The sequence below is a fragment of the Corvus moneduloides genome, chromosome 4 (assembly GCF_009650955.1).
Source record: "Corvus moneduloides isolate bCorMon1 chromosome 4, bCorMon1.pri, whole genome shotgun sequence".
NCBI classification, from domain to species: domain Eukaryota; kingdom Metazoa; phylum Chordata; class Aves; order Passeriformes; family Corvidae; genus Corvus; species Corvus moneduloides.
Genome location: NC_045479.1, coordinates 45609269 through 45628215, shown reverse-complemented (window position 1 = coordinate 45628215; position 18947 = coordinate 45609269). Strand labels below are relative to the sequence as shown.

The following is an 18947-nucleotide window of genomic DNA, read 5'->3' as shown; positions in this document are numbered from 1 at the left end:
CACTGTAGTTTTTGTAAGGTTTTAAATTGTCATATAGAATTGATATCATCATTGTATTTTTTAACAGGGGCTATTGCATGAGAACTGTTTACTACAGGTGTTATGATATACCTATAAGGGAAAATTCAGTAGTTGGTGCAAACTCAGTTAAATTTTGTAATAACACTGATTTGTTGTTTAAACCTAAGACACATCTTGGGAAAATTTTGATTTTCTTCTAATAAATGCTGTTTACATAATGCTAATAAACTGTAAGGAGCTTCTCTGTTTACAATGTATGATAGGGTAACGTGCCTGAAGATAAGATTATGTACCTTTACATTGGAAGATCTTGGCTAACGCATCTCTTAAAGGAAGTCTTTAAAGCAAGTCTTAAAGCAAGCTCGCCTGGTCCAGTCTTATAGCTAACGCTGTAGATGGTATCAAACCTGCAGGTTAATGCTGGATTGGGAGATAATGAGGCAAACTCCCTTGGGTAGCACTTGATTATTCTGGAAAAGTTTCTTGACAACTTTGTTGAAAAACAGCTAGCTACTGAGAGACAGTGGGGGAGGGAAAGAGAAGGGAGTCTCCCTTCGAGTCCTGACAACTTCTGTTAAGACGGCATCTAACTAAATCATCTTAATGAAAGCCAATGAATTGGACTGATGAATGTAGTCATGGCTTTCTCATGTTGAGGACTTTGACATAATTTCCCGTAGGAAGGTAAATTCTTCTTCAGCTGTTAGGTTTCAAGGACTTGTTTGTTATCTTTTGAATATACGAAACATTTTAAATTCAGTTCCCATTGAGAGAGGGTGGGAATATTAGGATACAGGAGAGGAGAGGAAAAAGTTTAGTGTTACTGATAGTTTAGGCATCCTTTTGTTAAGCATTTTGCTTCAAAGAGAAAATTCTTGGTGTGCCATTTCCATCTACTTTTGTGTTTAGGGTGTTATGATCTACATCTGAGGAAAAGTTCATCAGTAAAGCAATTCCGTGATCTCATGCTATTGGTATTATTTTTAAAAGATGATGCTATTTTTGCATGGTAGCAAATTATTCTCAGTGTTAGTCCTGACATTAGTTTATGATATATATTTGCATAACCTTAAAGGTTTTTTCCTTTGTATATGAAACTCTATAGAAGTTGTTTATGAGCTGACAAGAAATGCTTTTGTCTAAGTGAAACTGAGTATTGATGTCATTACACAGAACAGGGTTGGGTCAGCCAGCTGTGGGAATGTCTTTCTCTTCTGAAGTCTGACTTCTAACAGTGGGATGTGTTAAATTAAGTTGTATCTTATCTAGCCTAGTATGCCTAATTATTTTTGAAAATGATGCTTGAGAGCATGATTATGAAATTTGGAAGTAAAATGGAAAAAATGTTTTAATGTGTTGACTTATGGAATAATTAAAAGGTGTTGAGTTGGAAGGTACCTTAAAAAGTCATCTAGCCAACTCCCTGCCATAAGCAGGGACATCTTCAAGTAGATTGGGTTGCTCAGAGCCCCATCCAGCCTGACCCTGAATGTTTTTCCAGGGATGGGTTATTTATCACCTCTCTGGGCAACCTGTTCCAGTGTTTTAGCATCCTCATCATAAACATTTTTTGACAGAGCCTTTTCTTCTCCAGACTGAATACCACCAACTCTGGCAGCCTTTCCTCATAGATGTGCTCCATACCACTTGATAATTTTTGTTGCCCTCCTTTGTACCTGGTCGAACTGTCCATCCATGTCTTTCCAGGACTTCAGAGCTGGGTGCGGTGTACCAGGTGGGATCTCATCAGAGTAGAGTAGATGGGCAAACTAATTTAGGTTTTTTTAGTAGGCTCAGTATGCATTCTACCATTTTTATCTTGTTAGATGCATTTTTGGAAGCATTTTGTAGAAAGATTTTCTAAGTAAGGTGAAAAATTATGTTAACAGAGGAGATTGAAGTACAAAGCAATGAATTGCCTTCTTTAAAACCTCTTTTCAGCTGCTGTCAATATTGTAATACTTTCTAAAACTTGTCTCCGTTAAACAGCATTCTGTTTTAAAATTTATCTTTGAATTTACATTTATTGCTCACAGCCGGTCAGTGTTGCTAGATATGTATGTCTGTTATTTTTAGAGAAAAAAAGGAGTATTACTACTTTGAGTCTTACTGATTCTAACTTCAACTGCTCTAGAATTCTCTCAAGGAACCTGTTTTATTTATCGTAATTAATTCAAAGTCACGAGTGTGGTAAAGAGACTGATTTTCCTACAGTAACAATATATTTCCACAGCAGTTTTAACTACCTGAGCACGTGCCGTTGCGGTCCTTCCCCTCTCCTGGTTCTGTTTCAGGTGTTTGTACATTTCATGTAGTTGGTTCTGTGTGCTAACCCACCACAATGGATTAAATAATTGTCTGCCAGTTTGGTTGCCTGAGAGAAAATATCAATGCCAGGTTAGGCACGGAATAGGAGTATGAATCCAAGGAAGGTTGCAAAGTTCAGGATTGCAGCAGCACCAGTTTCTGCAAAGAACTGCTATTAAAAAGAATAACCCTGAAAAATGCATCCCAAGCTTGGGAGATGGAGAAGTGGTGGAATTCAAAATTATACAAGGTAGAAAAGGGTTACAAGCATCGCAGGTCACTGGGCCTGATGGTGTTCCTGTAAAAGGCAGTATATATGCAAAAAATCGTAGTCATGTGAGACAATATCTCCCTTGTAAACCCCCCCTACAGTCTCCCTTTCCTAATCCCACCTTTCCCTTTTACCCTATGTCCTATTACCCCCAGTGTATTCCCAATCTGTTTTTTCATCCATGGTTTCCCTCCCAAAACCATGCTTTTGCCAATTGTTTCCCCAAAATTCCCTTTCCAATGCCGAGTGGGGGATGAAAAGAGGGAGGGAAGAAATTAAACCCTCTCCTGCCTCAGTTTCCCCACAAAGCATGCTCAGAGAGTCCTGTCTCCCTTCTGTCAGCCCTAAGATGTTCCAGAGAATCTGTTTGGACATTTAAAGACTCAGGAGGGTGGCTTGTTTTGTTTTGAAACTGTTCTTGTTATGTTTATCCAGTTGTTTTCATTCTCCTTTTATTAAAATAAAACGGGTGAGGTGTTGGGGTCCCTCCCCTGCCGTGTAGCCCTGGGAGAGGGGCCCTGAGGGCACAGAGATGGGGCTTCCCTGCCCCTGCTCAGCCTCGTTCCCATTGGTTGGTTTGTGTTCCCTGCGCGGGCAGAAGGACCCTTGGTCCCGTGACTGGAACAGTTCCTGGGCAGAGCTCCGGCCATGCGGCTGGAGAAATAAACATCTCTGAAACAGCTAGCAAGAATCCGTCCATATGTATTTCCTTTCCACGGGACTCCTGGTTCGATATATGTATGTTGCAGTATCCCCACTGCAACAAGTTTCCATCAGTAAGAGCTGTCATGGAGCTCCGAAGTTAACTGTTATTAAATCACTGAAAGAACTGAAGGCGTACAAGAGTTGCAAAAGAATTTTTAATAAGGAATTTTCCCAAGCAGCATACCTTGCTTCTGTGTTAAATATGTTAAAGCAAGTGATATTTATAATATATAGGAAATGGCCTGCAAAAAGAGGCAACAGATATTAATGTTTATTATAGAGACTGTAAACTGTAGTCAAAGTGAAGGGAAAAAGCAAACTGGAAAATAAAAAAGATAAAGCTACATGGCTGAATAATTTATAAGAGGAAATGTCTCTCTTAACTTTCTGATTTTGAACAAACTATATACCTGACAGGGAGGAATGAGATCACATAAAGAAAAATCCCATTATGTACAATGGATTTTTTGCTTCATATATGTAGAATGTCTTTTATATTGAGAAATCCAGAAGCAGAGGTAGTAGTGTGCTAACTTTCATTGAAATTTGCCATACAGAAGTCCATACAACTATTACAATGCTTAGAGGCATATAAGCAAGTGAAACTTACTTGACCTAATTGCTTCAAATCTCACTTTAATTTAAGACTAAAAACACAGAGATCTGTGAAGCATTTATCTAATATAGGGAAAAATGGAGTGTTTTTCTGATTTATAGATCTCATTAAGGGATTTGGAAATAGAAAAAAAGTAAATATAGTAAGGGTATTGTCTGTCAGTATTACTGACATAAAGTATTACTGCTTGCAAACCTGTTCCACAACTTGTTCTTTCCTTTTGCAGCTTTTTATTGATAGTGTTAGAAAGTCAACCACAAGAGTTGATCAAATCAGCATATCCTAGTACAGAGCACTACTTGTTGCATTCTTTTAAGTGTCAATGAACTAATGGCGTTCTGCAGCACAATGATGAAAAGTCTAAGTGCTCCTCCAGCAGATATTTCATGGTTTCTGGGTTCTTATATGGAAGGATTTTAGAGATAGCTTTTGGAGAAAGAGTAATAGCTTGCCGAACATAAAATTCCCTTATGTCCCTAAAACGAAGTTCAAAAAGATTTCTTTCTGGGGCTTACATTAAATTGTTTGGCATGTACTAAGTGTGAATTAAAAAACAAGGTAAATTCAAAGCTCCCAAAGAAAAGACGCTTTTGTGGGGTACCAATGTGCTTTGGTACCTCAGGGAAATGTTTTAAAACTCTTTCCTGTGTGCTGGTCTCTGTGCCTGAGGCAGGATGGCAGTAAAAGTGCAAGCACCTACTTAGAAATTTCTGTCCATTAGAACTTTGTCTAGAAGCTAAAAAGAGGACCAGTTTCTCTGGTCTGTTAGGGCATTAGGGAAAAAAAAAAGCATGTAAAGTACCATATTGTGCTTCCAGGCTTTTTTCCAATTTTTAAGCTCATATTGAGGTAGAAGATTTCAATTGTTTCGATTTTGAATTAAGTCTGTTTAGGACTTGATTTAGTTGCTACTGCATAGTCATAAAATGGGAGAGGTTTATTCCCTGAACTAGTTGTCTGAAATGCTTTTACTCTTCTGGGGTGATAGGCTGTTCAAAGTGCAGTTGTAAATGTTGTAGCTGTTTATAGAAATTGAAACTTGGTCGAACACCTTAAGCAAATACTCCCTGTGGAACTTAAAACCTATGTTTTATTTTCTGTTTTATGGAAATTGGGGGGGTGTTCATAAGCCCTTGTTTTTAAAAAGAAGAAAAACTAATATCACATGCATTTGAATGCAGCTGTTTTGTCTAATTTGATCTTAATTTGTCTAAATAACATATTTTGTCTTTGTTCTGCAAAGAGTTTTCTGAAGCTGTTGGCTCTTAATTATTTGGTACTTAAATCTGTGTTTTCCTGGACTCCTTGTTACTTGTTTCTCTGTCCTTTTCTGTATGATTGACCATATTTTCTCCCTGTCAGATAATAGAGAGTTTTAGTTTAAATATGCTTTTATTGTCTGGGCTTATCTTGCAGCAAGTCTAATAGTACGTTATCAATGACAGTAAAAAGGAGGAGGGTACTCTTTACTAAGGAGAAAGAGCAATGCAGTGGGATTTCCAGTGCAGTTGAAGTGCACAGCTTTACTATTCAATTAAAGGACATAGAGGCATTTATTTCTCTTTAATGTTGCTATAATATTCAGATTGTCTTATTTTTTATTCTCTGACCTGTCATGACATCCCGAGGTGGTGGAAGGGAGAGAGGAGTTGTGTAGCTTTCATACTGAGTGAAGTGGACAAGTGGCATCAGCGTGGGGATTGGTGTTTGCTTATGATAACTTCAGTAGTACTGCATGCAGCATAAACATCATGAAACATTTATTTATTTTCAAAATTTTTTGGTACATTTGGTATTTCTAGGTACCCTTTTCTGCTTGAAACAGTGTTTCACAATGCCTGTTTCCTTTTGCCTTCATGCAAAAAGCTGTTAATAAGATGACACTGGCTGGTCCTAATTATGTTAATTTCCTTTAGAGCAAAATGCAGGTATCACAAGTGCTCCAGTTACTTGCTTAGTCACAAAATGTTGAAAACCAGTTGTCAGTAAGAAATCTTGTCATCATTTCAAATGTTCAAATTAAAGCCATTGGAACCAGGTGCAATTTCTTCTATCTACAAGGGTGTAATTCACTGTATTATTTTAGCTTATGATAAATCTGCATAACGGTCTTTGGACAATAACAAGAGATTTACTATAATCTCCAAAGCAGAACCTGAGTAAGTTGTTGGTTTGTTGCACAACCATGTACTGTGTACTTTGGAAACAAATGGAATGAGGTCTGGGAGAGAGGTGGCTGGAATCTTGCACCACCTACATATACTTTGACGATGTTAAAAGTGGAGGTGTTCTTGCGTCTTCTTTTAGAGGCTGGGGGTGTTGTATATTTTATTAAATATTTTCTACATAATATGATTCATGTTGGTAGCTCTTGCAATGTCCTGAAAAAGCAGGCAAAAGGATTTTTTATTTTAGCTTCCTCCCCCTTGTCTCTGCATTATGAGACAGAAGAAGTATATTCAGTTAAGGATTCAGTTTAGATCTTGTCTGTTTTATCTCCTTGCACTGAAGTCTGGTGTTGTAGAAACTATTTATAGCTTCTTCAATTTATTTATAAAACTGTGAGAGTTATTTCTAGGCAAGGTTAGCAATTAAGTGCAAGCCTGTAAATGGAGTGTTTAATCCCTTTGGCAATAGCAGTAATCTTTCTCAGATGGAAGGGATCACAAAAACATCTCTGATGACTTTTTTATCTCGGTTATAGACAGTACTCACCTGTGAATTACTGGAAGACCCTCCTGTTTCTGTTTCACAGCAGTATGCTGTTTTGTTGTCAGTCTTCAGCTCAGTGTCAAAAGTGATGTCCACTATGGCTGGACCATAATGTAGGTTAATGTTCTAGCTGAAAAGATGAATGTATTGGGACATAGAAGTCCCAGAGAATAGTGAGCACAAAGTATTGTAGGCTGTTTCCCAGTAGCACAAATTCAATGAGAGTGATCTAACAGTACTTTACTCTTACAGTAAAGCTTTTTCCTTTATTGCATGTGATGTGCTTCATGTACCCAAGTACCTCTCTATTTCCAGGCATTTCTCTTCTAGGAAGTGATTTAATTTTACCTTTAAGTACTCTTAAGATATAAAACTGACACAGTGGTTTGTGTTAATCTTTGTTTCACAGAGCTTAAGCTATACCACTGTGTTGTTTCTGATCCATAGGCAACTGAAAATCTCCCCAGTGTTGTATTCCCTCGGTTTTCTGCTGTGCAGAGTGTCATACTTTTGTCTATTCTGTAGTTGTGTTTTATCCTTGAAGAAACTGGAACTGATGGTGAACTGAAATAGCTGTCAGGCTTGTGCTTTTCCCCTAGCTGCCCTTGGTGAATGGTATATCACAGTATGGCTCTTTTTGTAACATTTCAGAAGCTCATCCAAGACTGTCAGCTTTAGTGAGAACTTAATGGTCGAGTTTCATCAAGGTTAACAATGATACTGCTTCCTGTTGCAACACTGCTGAGAGAATGAAATTGTGCTTTCAGGATTAAGTGTGAATTATGAATACACAATATAAAGATTTGAGGGATGTTATATAGAAGGGATTAATTCTGTATTTGTTGTTAAGGGTAGTAGCTCTATTTTAAAGTTACAGCTGAGCACAAAATTTTGCATCTCTATTAGATATTGTCCCTGCTCAATAAACCTTTTGAGTATGTGTTGGAATCTGAAGCATGTGCTTAACTGCTTTGCTGAATTGGGGCCTTCATTACCAAATTGCAGGTGTATGTTCACTTAAGTATTTAAGGAAAAAAATAACTGTAAAACAATACTTACTTTGTTCTGTTCAGTGTGTTACATTAATGGAAAACATCAGAAATGCTGTGCTGTTGCTATGCTGTCTGAAACAGATTCAATATAGTTAATGACTTGAATGTTCTGTATGAGATATGGTCCAATTAAGAATTAACATGGAGTGATGAAATGAAAATGCAAAAATTGAAAGTGAGATTCTATTTTATGGTGCTTAATATTATTGTAGAATAAGGCTTTCAAATGTTTTCCTGTTTAAAAGTGTGTTTCAATTATGTTTTTTTTCTAATTCTTACATGGATATTAGAGCATTTATTATGTGTGTGCAATAGCTGGGGCTCTGTAAGCATTTCCATAATAAAGTTCTCTGTATACGAGGGTTTAATAATGTGGTCATAAAAGTGTGTTTTACACATAAAAGTGGTGTATTGGTCTGCCAGAAGGCTTGTGCTTTAAAAATAAATAACATTATTTAAAGAGAGATTAAGAAGGAAATGGAAGGAAAAGTGGGCTCTACCTAACTCATTCTTGATAAATATTTGATCAATATGTATAAATAACCCCCCACTTAGCTAGAAGAAGCAGTTCAATGCTGAGCTAATCTAGTATCTTCAAGCCTGGACTTAGACTTCATGTCTGTTGCTACATAAAATGTTCATACATGTAATGAAGATGTGCTTTCCATGCAAAAAGTAAATCTGCACTGTGTAAAACACAACTGTGTCACAGGGTTCTTGTTTTGTGGTGCTACCTTTGTAGCTTCCATAGCCCAAGAAACCTTTGGCACACTGAAATCCTTTGGTATCTGTCACAAATATGGGCCTGTACCATGCTGTAGGAATTGTACATCTTTTCTTCCTCTCCACCAACATAAAATTAGCTATAGCTGCATTGTGCTAGATGAGACCACCAGATTTTTGTGAAGCATTCCCCTGTTTAAAACACTGGACTCTGATGAGAAATAGGAGAGAAGATACATTCTGATTTACTAGAAGTGCTATTAAATCTTGGAGATTTTTGTGGAGAAGCTGAGAAGTACTTGCTGTTCTTGCCAATGTGACCAAGGCAAAAGTGACAAGTCTAGACTCAGTTGGCTCATGTGTTCTTTAGCTCTGAGATTCTTTAGGACAAGTTTGAAATGATACTAGGGTTTTTTTTTTACCCTTACACATACATGTACATTAATACAATTTACAAATAACCAACACATTTGAGCTGTGGTCTGGAGTAACAGCATTTAAATTTAGTAGAAAGTTTGGATGTTTATTAGATTATGGTTTTTAAATCAGTTGGGTCTGTGACATTTTACATTGAAGTTCAAAATTAATATTGTGTGTTGTGAGAAACATATTTAGGAGATATAACTCTTCATATTTTCATTCAAGATTTGACCTTGGGTGGATTAATAGGCATGAGAATAGATATTCTGCATATTTCTTGTTGTCTTTGCTGGATATAAGCTGAAATCCCTCAGTGATATTTTGTGTAGCAAGGTGTGTGAAATCAAATGAGGGATATAGTCCCTTGAAAGTAAGAGAAAAACATAGCTGAAAAATGCCAAATAGTGTAAGCAGTATTTTCATATGCATTTTTAGCTATTGTAAATTAAGGCTTAATTTCCAGAGTAAGTGTACTGAATCTGGAAAAAATTGTGAGAGTTGTCATTTCTTCAATGTCTTTTTCTTACATTTTAGCTGTATTATCAAGAGATAGAAAGGAATTGGTTTCTAGCAATGAAGTAGCTCAATGAAATCTGAAAAAATTACCTTTTTTTTCTTTGTCTTTCTTTTTACTTTTTTAATTTGTTTTTCGTTCTTTGCCTAGTACTCTTAACAACACGGAATATTTTGGATATGTTCTGCATGTGACAGCTAACCTATTTGTATTTACCAGGCATGAAATGTTGCCATTGTATATATGCTGTTCCATAAACTTTGGGAGGATAACCAAGTTACTTTTATTTTTCTGTTGTCTTCCAAGGGACGTCAGAGATGGCTTCCGAAGAAGAAGCTTCTATTCTTCTCATTATGTGAGAGATCGATCCCCTCATAAGAGGGACTCACCGTTCTTCAGGGAATCGCCAGGGAGCCGAAGGGATTCTCCGCACAGCAGATCTGGCTCAAGCGTCAGCAGCAGGAGCTACTCTCCTGAAAGAAGCAAAGCCTATCCTTTCCACCAGCATAGCAGAAGTATGTCATCTTTACATAAAAGAAATATTTCTTCTCAGCAAGGTAATGCTGCATTAATGATGCGAACTGGTTAGTGAGGTGAAACTATAAAAGCCTTTTTTCCATACATGCTCTTTTTTACAGTGGGAAAAGCTGACATTTTGTACCGTCTATGTGTTGTCTGCTCTGGTTGTTTCATTGTACTCTCTGTTCCCTTAGGTATTTCATGTGGGAGATTGTAGGTTTTATTTTGGTATCAGGTCTAGACTGACTGTAGGAGTTTCAGCTGCACAGCTTTTTCTAGTATTTTATGTTCTTTTTAGCATCAACTCCTGTTACTTCTTTATGTGCTTCCTTGGATTCCCTGACAAGAAACTTTGCTTCATCTACAGCAGATGAAGACATTTCTTCCTGCAACTAGGAATAAAGAGGGATTTAAAAAAATGGAGAAATGAAAGAACATATTGCTACTTGTTGCATTTTCTACAAATTTTACTAGGCTTTTAAAACTGATTGTTTTTTATCGATTATATTTCAATGTCAAAACCGCTCAGATCTTGCTCTCCTCAAAGAAATGTGAAGCGTATCTGAGTTTAGTCCATTCTGACTATTAAAATTTTAGCTCCTAATGTTTCCCAGAAGTCTAATGAATCATCTGTTTTGAAAATATTTGAGTTTTTCGTATTTAAATAATTTGGGGGGAAAAAAAAAAAGAAATTGCTTTTTTTAATGTGCTACAATCTTAGCCACTCTGTTTGTACAGCTTATGTAAATTAATCCGATTTAATTTCCCTTTCTGCAAATGCTTTCTAGTGAACTATGCAAACCTACTGTTCATTTTGGCAGCTTTTTAAAAAGTAATTAGGTTTTTTTTTTAACTCACTGAGAGGCACATTGTGTTTCCAGAGTGACACTGAGCCATTATGTAGCACATCTTGCCAAAAAAGATCTTTGTAGTTTAGTTAACATCACTTAAATATTGAGGAATCATTTCACTCCTTGCAGAGTACAGATGGTCTTTCTATTTGGGCATTACAATCCTTTTAAAATTTTGTAGCAATACTCAGTGAACATAAATCCCTCTAAGTGTAGGAGAGGAAGAAAAAAATAAGATAGTTAATTTTCTGTAAGTCTTGTAGGTGTGCAGCTTGTAATTACTGGGGACAAGAAAACAGTGTTGTGAGAAACCATACAAAATTTTGGAATGTTTCATGGCTTTTTACAATTTTGAGCTGACTTAGATCATACATGTCTATAGTATATTGTTAGAATTACTCAGACAATAGTGGAGGTAGTGATGTAGAAGCAGAAATATTCGCAAACCAGAAAAGATGCTGATCAAGAGAGGAGCTTACATTTAGGTCTGTGGTTTTTGATATTTTCTCCTGTTTGCAGGGTTAAATACCTTTCCCAATCACCTTTAGATCAGTTTTAAGAGACCAGGTGGGTTGTGAACTGGACTACTTTTTTATTCCTTTCCCTGGAAAAGAGGACTACTAAAATGACTGAATTACTAAAATGACTACTTTAGATGACTGAATTAAAATTCCTATTTGCAAGGTATAAATGGTTTAAATAATACTTTTAGAATAATTTTTGAATGCAGTTTGCCTTAGGTAAGCTCATGTATTGCATATTTAAAAGGAACATCAAGGGGGACATCTCATATATGTCAGCAGTACATTTCAGTGGGTACTTAAGTGGATTTACAACATGCAGAGTATATACTATTTCATGTGGAATTTGCAATATGGCATCTTTCTAAAATACTATAGTGCTGTTTAAAGTCATGCTGTCTGAATTGGTTTGGCCACATGACTTCCACTGAAGAAGGAATATCCCATGCTCTCCAGCCCTTCATACATGAGGATAAATACAGAATTTAAACAAAGAAAACTGCAGGGACGTGAAGAAGCTTGATAAAGGGAAGGAAGGGGCTAATGGAAAGGACAAGCATTCATCTGTGATGGGAGAGCACGGAGAGAAGCAGGATGGTGCTCCTTCATGGGACCAGGCAGTTAGGGGTCAGTAGAGTGGAGTAGGTGTCAGCAGAGTCAGTAGGGGTCATACTGAGGAGATACAAGAAAGCAAGTAGTGGTGCTTTGAGAGTGTCATGTTTAATTTTACGGGTAGGGCTTTGGGGCTCAAAATAGCCACACACATTCTGAAAATAAATGGCCTAATGTCTTCAAATTAAATGGTGTTTTTTCTCTTTGCTTAACTTTGAATAATTGTCTGCCACTTGTATTAGCTCATTTCATCTTTTCAGGTGCAAACATATAATCCATTCAATTGAGATAATCTTTAAAGAATCCAGTCTGACAAAGGAGGCATGTGGGAGGCAGAGTTGGAGTAGTCCTTAAATTTAAAAGGAGGTGGCTAATCTATGGGGCTGAAAAGCAGGTATCACAGGAGCAAAACTTATGTTACTTAGTGGTGACAAGGGAGATGTTCTGTGCTTTGGGGAGTGTGACAGAATAAAAACATGGTTATTTCTATCTTCTTGATTTTAGTTTTGACAAATACTTTTTATTTATAGGAGCTTTTTTACTTATCATAGCTTTCCCATTTACTATTTTCTGTTTAAAAGCTTTTTTTTTTCCATTGAAGGTCTATTTCTTTTGTTTTATGTCTACCAGAAATTCTTAAATAAGGCTGATTACTATGTTTTTAGCTAGGATCTTAATTTAGCATAGTCTTCAAACTGAGGTTTAAAGTGCAATTTGGAATGTTTGATTTTGCCAGAGTAACATTCCCACCTCTTTTCATTAGCATTTTTGAAAGACCCATCAGTAGCTGTGAAAAGTTTTGCATGAATTAGTAACATTACAGCAGAAACTCACTTCCCACCAACAGTGTGCATAGACGAGCAGGTTTTGATGTTTGCTTTGCATTAAGCCTACACTATATATATATGTTATGAAAATGTGGTGAAAGAGTTGAAGACCTACCTTTCACATACCTCTTAAGCATTTCCTGTTGTTAAAGGCATGCATTTTGCATAGACTTTTACCTGCATTTTTGTGTAAGTATTTTAAAATGCACCACACAATACAGTATTTTATGGCATTGAATAAAAACGGAAAACAGCTCAGCTCTTCAGAGTGAGATGCCATGTCTGCTCTTTGTTTTGATTTGTTAAATTAAAGCCGTATTTAAAGCCATAATGAGCAATCACATTTATAATTCTACTAAAATAATTTCTATCCCAATTTTCATAAGTATTTGATAGACTTTTTAATTAATCCCTTTATCAATTGTATTGATGAAGATTTAATGGAAGCCAAGGTAAGTTTACATTGTATTTTATTTGTGAACAGTCAATTGTTTCCCAGTGAGTGTGAAGAATCTGGTTGATTTAGGCCTACTGTTTGCTTTTTGTACTTACCTTTACAGATCCCTTAGATGTAATCTGTGGGACCCAGCTTGAGAACTGGTAGTTTACACTGCAACCAGTTCTGTTGCTGTGGGCTGCCTGTAACTGGTCTGTGGCAAGACTATGCACAGATTGTGATTAGCACTGTGAATTCAATTTGGCATTTTGCCAATTTTAACTTTTGTAGGCAAGACACTGATCTGACAAAGAGCACCTACTGTGTGGCTGATACAAAACAGGAGTATTTCCCATGGCAGGTCTTTTCAACATACTGTGGCCTGCTAAACCAGTTCATGCACTACCTGGTTTCCTTGAGTGATTGACTGGTGTCTAATATTTCAACTGTTTACATTATTGCAGGAATATTAAAAAGTGAAACCACATCATCTTGTGGAATCATACTTTCAGTTAATGATGGGAAAAAGGACAGTGGGTTTTCTTAAATGCGTGAAATGACACAGCTATATCTCTTCTCTCCTTGGGAAGAGAAAAAATTGTTACCAATATTTATCAGATGATGGAGTATGTAGATATTATAGAATCATAGAATCTTTAAGATTGGAAAAGACCTCCAAGATCAAGTCCAACCTTTGACCAAACACCACCCTGTCAACTAGACCATGGCACTAAATGCAATGTCCAGTCATTTCTTGAACACCTCCAGGAACAGGGACTCCACCACCTCACTGGGCAGCCTGTTCCAAAGCTTAACCACTCTTTCAGTGAAAAGATTCTTCCTGATACCAGCCTGAACCTTCCCTGGCACAGCTTGAGGCCATTTTCTTTTGCCCTGTCACTAGTTGCCTGGGAGAAAAGTCCGACTCCCATCTTGCTCCAGCTCCCTGTCAGGTAGTTGTTGAGGGCGATAAGGTTCGTGTCTGACTTGAGAAAATTTCACTGCAATTTTTCTAAGCAAGTAAGCATGTGTGCAACATACATCTTTAATTTCACAGTCATTAATTTTTTTCTTAATTGTAGGTAAAGAGAGGACAGTTCAATCACTGAAAACATCAAGAGATGCATCACCTTCAGGGTCCACAGCCATACCTTCATCAAAGGTGAATTTTCTTTTTGAATATTTCACACCATGGTTTTAGATTGTTCATTGTTGGATTTTTTTCCTCAGTTGGAAGGAGATGCTGTATGTACCTATAAAAGTGCATATTCCTTACAATATTCCTTCCTGTTGCTTACAATAGGACTAGGACTTGGTCTTAGAACTGTGTCATTGTGAGTGTATTAGTATTACCCACTCACTTTGACACAGACACACTTGCCATGTTATTCAATGACTGATTGTTGTGACAAGACTATGACTCACTGGAGGTGCCCCCTGGATGAAATTAAGGGGCTGGCTGGGGGTTTAAGATCCATTAAAATGAACAGAAGAGGAATAGGACTTGGTCTTAGAATTCTGTGTCATTGTGAGTATGTTAGTATTACCACTCAGTTTGACACAGACACACCTGCCTTGTTATTCAATGGGGAAAAAACCAGGCTTTGGTTGTGCTATGTCATTCTAAGTACTTATCCCTTATACATCTCTTTTAGAACTGCTGTGCCAGCTGATTGCCATTGTCCTTAGGGGGGGAGGCAAGTGATGTATTTTCAGTGATGTAAATAGGAAAACCAAGATAAAAGCTGTTATGCTTTTATCAGTTATGCTGATTTGGTTCCTAAAATATGCTTCATAATTAGTTCACTTATTTTGCGTACAGACTCAGCACAATGCAGCTTAATGCCAAATCCTTACTTAATACACACCTTTGAGAACAAGGCGGCATTGCAAAATCTCTTGCTCTTGTGTTAATATGTAGTGTGAGCTTGAACTCTGTATTCTCTAAGTGTTCTGCTTTCTTCTTCAGTCAGGTCTGATCTATGCTGTATTGGTTTTTTGCCATCAGTTTGCAAGTATCTGCTGGCAGTGGATAGTTGCTTGATAAAGGCTATGCAAAATGAAACTTTGTTTGATGAAAGTCATTTCCCCAGACAGCATAAATATTTATTGGTATGCATCAGCTGCAGAAATAGAAATACTTCCATGACTGTTTATTGGTTTTTCTCTTGAGTCCCCAAATCTGCTTGTAATGTACTGCCCTGTGTCAGTGGAGCCTGTTGGAGTTAGCCTTCTGGTTGGAATTGCACTGAGCAGTTAAGTTACCTAAGTGCTTCACTGACTCAGAAGTAGTGACAGAAAAAGGCTTGGCAAAATATGAACATCTCCAGAGCCAGAGTCTTAAAATTACTAAGGCTTGAGAAATTAGTTATATGCTATATATTAGAGATTAAAGGAGATGATTTTCAATGCTCTAAGTTATAATTCAGCTTTGAAATTCTTACGAAGGTATATGTTTCCATAGCAATACCTCTTTTCACTGTAGTATCTATTTGCAAATCTGAAAAGGTATTCTTATCTACCTTATAATTATTTTTTTGCATATTCAGGCATGTGAATTAATACATGTTGATGTTACCTGATCTTAGCCACGTGTTTGTCTATGGCATGAAATCTTCTGTGTTTTTCTTTAATAGCTGTATGGACTGTAAGCCTTGGAGGATGTATCCAACATAGAGTGAAAGGCAGATGTGTGAGACAGGGGAAGCTTCTGAGCAGTGATAGGCTTTTGCTTTTCTATGTTATTCATGAGATTAAAAAAATACCAAAAAAAGTGACTTCTGTTTTGAGTCAGAGAGTGGGGAAGGGGGGCAGTTAAGGTTTTTTATGAGATGTATTAGGTTGGTTGTTTCTTGCATGTTTGCGGCCTAAATAGCTGCTGCTGTTTCCAACTGAAAAATATGTTCCTGTTCTTTCTCTTCAGTTGAAGTGTACCTGTGGAAATACCATTACTTTATTCCATAAAATTCACTCAGGATTTAATACGTATTTATCAACATTCAACCTATAGAATTAAATTCAGTGAGATTAAATTAAACAGATTTTTTTTTCTGTATTCCAATAGATATTAGAATGGTTAATTTCTTTTATGGCTTCTGGAAATTTAGCAGGTCATGTGAGATTTTCTATGAATTATATTACTGCTTGCTTTTAAGAGCCCTCTTCATACCCTGCATATTGAACTTTGTCACCTCCTGACTTCACTGGTTGTAATTCTGTAATTTGCAGTTATAGAAAACAGGGATTCCTGTTGGAACATTTTGTTGCACTTCTCTTCTGGATTCAGATAAAGGTGGTGTCTATGACACAGAATCCTGGAAGGGTTCTGTGAGTTGTGTATTTATGCCATACTACAGTACAGAGATATTTGGATAATACTTTGCTTGAGGTAAGCACAAAAGATGTGAAGACAAAGGAGTCTTGATACTGGCCATTTATGTAGCTTAGAATGAACTAATGATAAGAGGTGGAGTGTTGGTTTCTTTCGTTTGGGTTTTTGTTTGGTTGGTTTTTTTGTCTACCCGTTTGCTAAGATGGAATAGGCACTGGGTAGAATTGTTATGGCCTTTTTCAGGCAGTAGGCTTTTTGTATCTCTTTTTTAGATACCCATCTTAGTGTTGCAATTTTTAGTGCTAGAGTGATATAGATTCTTTGGGTGCTTCTCTACATGCAGTTGATTTAAATTAAGTATCCACGTAGTGGTAAGAAGATTTATAAAGCTAGCTATTCCTAAACTGGTATTTGTCATTGTCTGTTTGCTGCTCTGATAGTAAAAGCCAAATAGTATTCTTAGAGAGAAATCAATTTTTAAATATTATTTATGTGAGAATTTCCATTTGAAAAGGTAGATTAAAAGAACATAAAGCCATGACTGACTCTATTATAAATGATTAGCATTCCCCCAAATAAAAAATAATGAATTTAAATGGAACCATCTCTGATCACTTAAAGTTTGTATAAAATATTTTTTTGTCCTTAATTAGTTCAGGTTTTATACCCTACTGAGCATGTAATAGTTTATTTTAAATTTTTTACAACCATTTATGCCTGAAAATCACATTGAATTATTAGTTCACTCCACTCTTGTATCTGACTTCTTTCAGTGCCCAACAGGTCTCAAATAATTTTTCTGTTATCTCTGACCTGTGAATTTAATAAATCTTATTCTGAAAGTGTAGTGTTTTTGTAGCAGTCCACTGAACTTCATTGATTTATCTGTTTTTCTCCTCTCTTGTTTCTTTATTATCTGCTCTCTCCCCACCCACTTTTCTTTTTAAAGAAATTGGACAGCAAATGAAATAATTTCAACTTTCTTATTTCCTATTTTAAAATGTTTTAGGGATCTGAATAACTTTTTTTTAATTTTGAAGAGTCTTGCCTTATGTATTTCTTGTTAAACCTTGACTATAATATTTTTGTACAGGCCTTGGAGAAGAGCAACAGACTATCAGAAAAGGAACTTGCAGAAGCTGCGAGCAAGTGGGCAGCTGAAAAGTCAGAGAAGGCCGAGGAAAGCAATTTACCTGAAATAACAGAGTATGATGTAAGATAGGATTATTAATCCACTTATTTTAAAGTGTTACAACAATAGGCTCTTGTTTTTCTGTACTTGTCATAAAAGCACATTTTGTAACTTAATCCTGAATTTTTCTGCCTATGCTATTAAATATTTGTTGGAAGGGAGTGAGAGGGAGACTAAAACCTTGAGATTTATTTATTTTGAAAAAATACACAAAACCACAGTACGTTTTGAGTATAATTTGAATTGATGTTGAGCTACAACTGACACAATGAAGTTTCAGCTCTCCCAAGCATTCTCCAAAGAGCTCTTGTAGTAGTGTGGGTCTGTATGTCTGCTGAACGCCTTAAAATTAGTAGGGGACTTCTGGATCAAAACATGAGTGTACATGGAAAACATAACACTTGGGAGAGAAACTCTTGTTTGTTGAGTTCTGTTTCAATCCATGAGAGCCTACCATGTCACATATTCTTTTTCAGAAAGCAGTCCTCCATTTGCCCCAGAGTCTTTATTTCATTATTAATCAACATTAATTATTCACCAGTTTATTCCCTTTTGTTTTCATCCCTCCTTGTCTTTTATCCCTGGCTACATTGAAGTGTGATTACAGCTCTTCTCAGTCATTTGTTATGCTGCTCTTGGATAGGAGGTCTTTTTTGGGTTCTCTTATGTTAGTGGAAAATGTATTTGTCATTTAAAACAACCCAAATATTATGTAATCTAAAATAATTTGTTTTAATTCTGTGATAATTTTCTCTTTAACTTTCACTTTGCTTCAACTTTAGAGGCATTCTTAAAAAAGCCAAAATAGTATCTTCTTCACAAAGTAATGTCTTAACCTTTGCAATTAATGGGTTTGATTTTTTTTTTTTTATTTGTTTGTAAATAATTTTAGGGAAAATGAAAGTGTCTTGGGAAGCATCACATTTCCACTTGTAGAACATAAGGGCTAGGTCAGAGAAATAAAGTCACCGAATCCATATTTATGAACTTTCAAGTCCTGTCCGTTGGTGTAATGGGTGCATGCATGAGCAGCTCCTCAATAGTAGTCAGGAAGATCTAGTTAGATACATAAGCTGGAAAAAGCAATTAAAAAAAAGAAAAATGTGGAGTAAGTGTTAGAGTGAAGAAAAAGCAACAACTGATCCAAGGATGAATACCATATGAAGGAGAAACATATGCATGGACATTTCTGAGAGGTTCAGCAGAGAAATATCACTCTGGTTCTTGATGAGGGGAAGGTAATGCAAGGGAGGAAAGAACAGAGTGGGCTACATGGAGAAGAGTTGTTTAAAGCTTCCTTCGTGCCTTAGAGAAAAT

At 36.5% G+C, this 18947-nt stretch overlaps 1 protein-coding gene across 5 annotated transcripts in view; it reads left to right on the top strand.

The window, feature by feature from the left end:
* Positions 1 to 18947, top strand: part of PPHLN1 (periphilin 1) — a 64238-nt gene that overhangs the window by 16621 nt on the left and 28670 nt on the right. For 2 of the 5 annotated variants that reach the window (XM_032105295.1, XM_032105294.1), the window contains exons 6-8: positions 9648 to 9856; positions 14190 to 14269; positions 17532 to 17651. In XM_032105295.1, coding sequence (XP_031961186.1) covers positions 9648 to 9856; positions 14190 to 14269; positions 17532 to 17651 — 409 coding nt within the window. Of the gene's footprint in view, positions 1 to 9647; positions 9899 to 14189; positions 14270 to 17531; positions 17652 to 18947 lie in introns of all 5 variants that reach the window. The other 3 variants (XM_032105293.1, XM_032105292.1, XM_032105296.1) reach the window with 2 other exon arrangements.